Raw genomic sequence first — 5,000 nt, 5'->3', positions numbered from 1 at the left:
AGGGTTCGGGTGGTGGGGCAGTGGGCCGTGTGAAGCCTGGGCCCCTGCTCTGGAGGCCTATGTTCTTGAAAACTGGGTTTCTGAAAACGGGCGCAGGGTGGCCCCTAACCCTAACCCTAAAGCACCCAAAATCGGAACAATAAGCAAAGACCCAGAGACCCTCTGGGCTTCTGGCCTTATATTACGATTCTGACTTAGTTTCTGACGGAGCAAAAAATGAAGCCCAGAAAATTCCCCCCATTGTCCGATTTTTTGCCCTATTCTCCGATTTTTACTTAGTCTCTGGAGCACCTGCTCCTTATTGTCCGATTTTTTGCCCAGAAGCTTCTGGGTTTCTGCTTATTTTCCGATTTTTACTTAGTCTCTGGAGCACCTGCTCCTTATTGTCCGATTTTTTGCCCAGAAGCTTCTGGGTTTCTGCTCACTTTACGATTTTTACTTAGTCTCTGGAGCACCTGCTCCTTATTGTCCGATTTTTGGCCCAGGATCCTCTGGGTCTCTGCTTATTCTCCGAATTTTACTTAGTCTCTGGAGCACGTGCTTATTGTGCCCCAGGTAAGATATAATACTTTGAAATTAACCACTAAACACTTAGAAAAATACAACTAAACACTTTGAAATTAACCACTAAACACTTAGAAAAATACAACTAAACACTTTGAAATTAACCACTAAACACTTAGAAAAATACAACTAAACACTTTGAAATTAACCACTAAACACTTAGAAAAATACAACTAAACACTTTGAAATTAACCACTAAACACTTTGAAATTAACCACTAAACACTTTGAAATTAACCACTAAACACTTAGAAAAATACAACTAAACACTTTGAAATTAACCACTAAACACTTTGAAATTAACCACTAAACACTTTGAAATTAACCACTAAACACTTAGAAAAATACAACTTGTTTTATTCAAACGGGTATTATTTCAGTTGCAGACGATGCACACGGGGGGTCGGGGTTGGCAACAACTTCTTCCAGCTGGATACGTAGCTGTTTGGCCTGCCTCGGATTCAGGACGAGTGTGTAAAAGCGGTCAGCAGTTGATACGTCGTGGCACATAAAGGTTGCTATGCGCCTTCGGACATCCTCGGGATGAAAGTTTTTGGCCTAGACAGGAGAAAGGAATGCGTTTAGCAGGGACCAAGCATTCAATGTTAGAGAAACATGCACATGGAAGTTATCCTTACATGTGCTGCGACTGCGGTGCGGAGGTCCATGAAATTTGGCCGGCCAGGCAGCCCCATTTCTATCCATGCACCTTGCATGCATTGGAGTAGGTTGGTGACTGGCCCTCCTCCATCGCCTACCATAAAGTGATCCGTTGTGGGGTTGCATTTTCCCCGCACCGCCAGCCACTTTTTAAACCAGGAGTACTCTTCAGCGCGCAGGTAGATCTGTGCTGCGCCAAAGTCCCTGTTAGTCTTATGCTCCGCCACCTGCATACAGAGGGGAAAAAAGGAAGGTTAGTCTCTACACTTTGAATTTAACCACTAAAGAAATAGATAAATGCAACTAAACACTTTGAAATAAACCACTTTAATTATTGTGCCCCAGGGAATATATAGAATAATACATTGAAATAAACCACTAAAACACTTTGAATTTAACCACTAAAGAAATAGATAAATGCAACTAAACACTTTGAAATAAACCACTTTAATTATTGTGCCCCAGGGAATATATAGAATAATACATTGAAATAAACCACTATTTGGGGAGCACACACCTACCGAAATAACATAGCCAGGGTCGGTGATGGTGTCCGCCTCGCACTCTTCCTCCTCCGCAGCATGGAGCACCTCAGTCACTGTCATGTTCCTGAATACGCCCGGCCGGTGTCCATAGAGGGATGCCAGGAGGGCGGACAAGTGACCGAAAAAGGCGTACCGTTCCCGGGTGCTGTTTCCACGCTCCATGCAGTCTAAGGAAGATCACATTAAGTCAAACTTGAACACATCATGTACGGTGGATTCAATGAACCCAGCACACTTACCCAGAAGCTTTGGGATTGCAGCTTCCGCCCTCATCTGACAGTTACGCAGCGTCTCACGGGAAACCAACCGGGACAGTTTATCCGACTTCACCTTTAGCTGGTGGAGGACTACTGGTGTCTGGATGTTAGATTTAGAGGCATCCAGAGCCCGTATAACACCGACTATTTGGCCCCGGGAAAGTCTGCATTGTTTCGGGGGCGTTTGCTGAAAATACTTCATGAACTGGGACGAATTTTTTAGATAAATTGCAGCCGTCGTGACGGTCTTGCTGGGCTGGAGGCTTGCTGCGTAACTGCACGGGGACAAGGAGCAGAGATTGTCAAATTATTTCAAAGTATTCATCCAAGTCAAATTATTTCAAAGTATTCATCCAAGTCAAATTATTTCAAAGTATTCATCCAAGTCAAATTATTTAAAAGTATTCATCCAAGTCAAATTATTTCAAAGTATTCATCCAAGTCAAATTATTTCAAAGTATTCATCCAAGTAGATCACTCACCTGAATATACGCTCGGGGTTGTCTAGGTAGTTCCACAGGTGGAGCTTATTCTTTCCAGCCCCCATGTAGGCTAAGAAGTCTCGGACTCTTCCCACCTTGGATGTGGCGTTTTCCTTCCGCTTTACCGAGGGATTGGAGCCCTGCTGCTGAAGGCGATACGCAGACAGGTAGGATTCTTCAGACATGCAATGAGACAAAGTCAGCAAAGCACAAACTTAAAATGATGGAAGCCGTATGTGGCTTTTTAGACTCACCCACAGACTCTGGAAACTGGGGACATTTTGATCTACTTTGTCCGACGAAACCTTCCGTTCTCCCTGGTTGGACAGGGATCGGGGACGTGGAGAGGTTCCTCCTTTTCCTTGAGAGCACAGCCACCTTCCTCTGCAGCTGGCAACACCTAGCGCTGAGAGAACTCCGGGTGGCAATGCACCTCCTGATGCTGCAACCACCAGGCTCTGTGTCATGGCCGCTTCCCTGGATCACTCCAGACGGAGGCCCCTCGGTGGGGCTCTCCGTAATCACTCCAGACGGAGCCAGCTTGGTGGGGCTCTCCGCAGACGGAGGCCCCTCGGTGGGGCTCTCCGTAATCACTCCAGACGGAGCCAGCTTGGTGGGGCTCTCCGCAGACGGAGGCCCCTCGGTGGGGCTCTCCGTAATCACTCCAGACGGAGCCAGCTTGGTGGGGCTCTCCGCAGACGGAGGCCCCTCAGTGGGGCTCTCCGTAATCACTCCAGACGGAGCCAGCTTGGTGGGGCTCTCCGCAGACGGAGGCCCCTCAGTGGGGCTCTCCGCAATCACTCCAGACGGAGCCAGATCGGTGGGGCTCTCCGCAGACGGAGGCCCCTCGGTGGGGCTCTCCGCAATCACTCCAGACGGATTCAGATCGGTGGGGCTGTCCTCGGTCACAGCCGTGTCAAGCCGCGACACCATGGTTATTCCCGACAAGCTGGCCCGCAGCTCTGAGAGGCGCCTCACCGCTACACACTTCTTTAGATTTGCAAACAGTCGTGCCAACTCAGCGGCACTCAGTTCTTGATGCCCATCAGAAAGGTGACGGTCTAACCTTTTTTTGTTGTAGCTGCACCCCACCACCGGACAAGGTTCTTCACGAATGTTTGTTCTGCCACTCGCCAGCGACAACAGCAGGCCCCTCTCTTCCGCGTTCTGCACACCGTGAGCTCTCCTTAAATGTTGCGGCAGAGCAGCGTACACACCTAGGCAAAGCGGGCAGGTTGTCACAGTATCAGACATTTCTTTCAGTACTCACCTCCACTAACTCGAATAAAGAGACCGAACGCTGAAGAGACGCTGCTTTTAGACACCCGTGAACAGGTGTTGTTAATCACAGCGTTCTCCGCCCACCATCTCCCTACCAATCAGACGGAAGTTCCTCGGGTAGGAATAAAGAACATGTCCCTAAATAAAGGGACACTTTGCAGATCACCTCCCCAGCAATGAGCGGTATAGCTCAGTGTGATACGCATCGGGCTGGGGACTCTGTGGTACCCGGTTCGAGTCCGGGCAAAGCCATTTTTCAGACCGAGAAACAATGCACTGAAAACGGATTCAAGTACCCACGTTTTAGTGCTGGAGGGAAAGCACTCACTGTCAGCACCTACTTTCGCCTTCCATTTGCCTGTGAGCGGTATAGCTCAGTGTGATACGCATCGGGCTGGGGACTCTGTGGTACCCAGTTCGACTCCGGGCAAAGCCATTTTTCAGACCGAGAAACAATGCACTGAAAACGGATTCAAGTACCCACGTTTTAGTGCTGGAGGGAAAGCACTCACTGTCAGCACCTACTTTCGCCTTCCATTTGCCTGTGAGCGGTATAGCTCAGTGTGATACGCATCGGGCTGGGGACTCTGTGGTACCCAGTTCGACTCCGGGCAAAGCCATTTTTCAGACCGAGAAACAATGCACTGAAAACGGATTCAAGTACCCACGTTTTAGTGCTGGAGGGAAAGCACTCACTGTCAGCACCTACTTTCGCCTTCCATTTGCCTGTGAGCGGTATAGCTCAGTGTGATACGCATCGGGCTGGGGACTCTGTGGTACCCGGTTCGAGTACGGGAAAAGTCATTTTTGATATTCACATGGGACCTCTGCTGCCAGCCAGCCAGCCAGCCAGCCAGCCCTAGTTAGGGTTAGGGTTTTCACTCCCAAAATGGGTCATTTGTAACGGTGTAGGGCGCTAATGTCCGGGCAATGGGACTGTCTCATATGCGCCAATACACTGTATGGTAAATGTCTGAATGTCCGCTCTGTGTCTCGGCCTTGGAGCTCCAGGCAGTGTATGGTAAATGTCTGAATGTCCGCTCTGTGTCTCGGCCTTGGAGCTCCAGGCAGTGTATGGTAAATGTCTGAATGTCCGCTCTGTGTCTCGGCCTTGGAGCTCCAGGCAGTGTATGGTAAATGTCTGAATGTCCGCTCTGTGTCTCAGCCTTGGAGCTCCAGGCCAATGTACGGCGAATGGCAGAGCGTCAGGTC

General features: G+C 49.1%; 1 protein-coding gene across 2 annotated transcripts; it reads right to left on the bottom strand.

Annotated features, from left to right (window-relative positions):
• Positions 1–915: 915 nt before the first annotated feature.
• LOC134135273 (uncharacterized) lies at positions 916–3,087 on the bottom strand. 2 transcript variants are annotated; one of them, XM_062566647.1, is made up of 6 exons: positions 2,762–3,087; positions 2,508–2,653; positions 2,008–2,300; positions 1,745–1,935; positions 1,202–1,450; positions 916–1,121 (listed from the first exon to the last, which is right to left on the bottom strand). In XM_062566647.1, exons 1-6 carry the CDS (start codon positions 2,972–2,974, stop codon positions 924–926), a joined length of 1,290 nt encoding a protein of 429 aa, XP_062422631.1. In that variant the 5' UTR covers positions 2,975–3,087; the 3' UTR covers positions 916–923. The 2 variants fall into 2 exon arrangements, with proteins under 2 accessions (XP_062422631.1, XP_062422632.1); XM_062566648.1 differs by having other exon boundaries at positions 2,508–2,650.
• Between the last annotated feature and the right edge of the window lie 1,913 nt (positions 3,088–5,000).

This window comes from Pungitius pungitius, chromosome 13 (assembly GCF_949316345.1).
Source record: "Pungitius pungitius chromosome 13, fPunPun2.1, whole genome shotgun sequence".
In the NCBI taxonomy this organism is placed as follows: Eukaryota; Metazoa; Chordata; class Actinopteri; order Perciformes; family Gasterosteidae; genus Pungitius; species Pungitius pungitius.
Note: the sequence above shows the minus strand (reverse complement) of the source record. Positions and strands in the feature narration are given on the sequence as shown.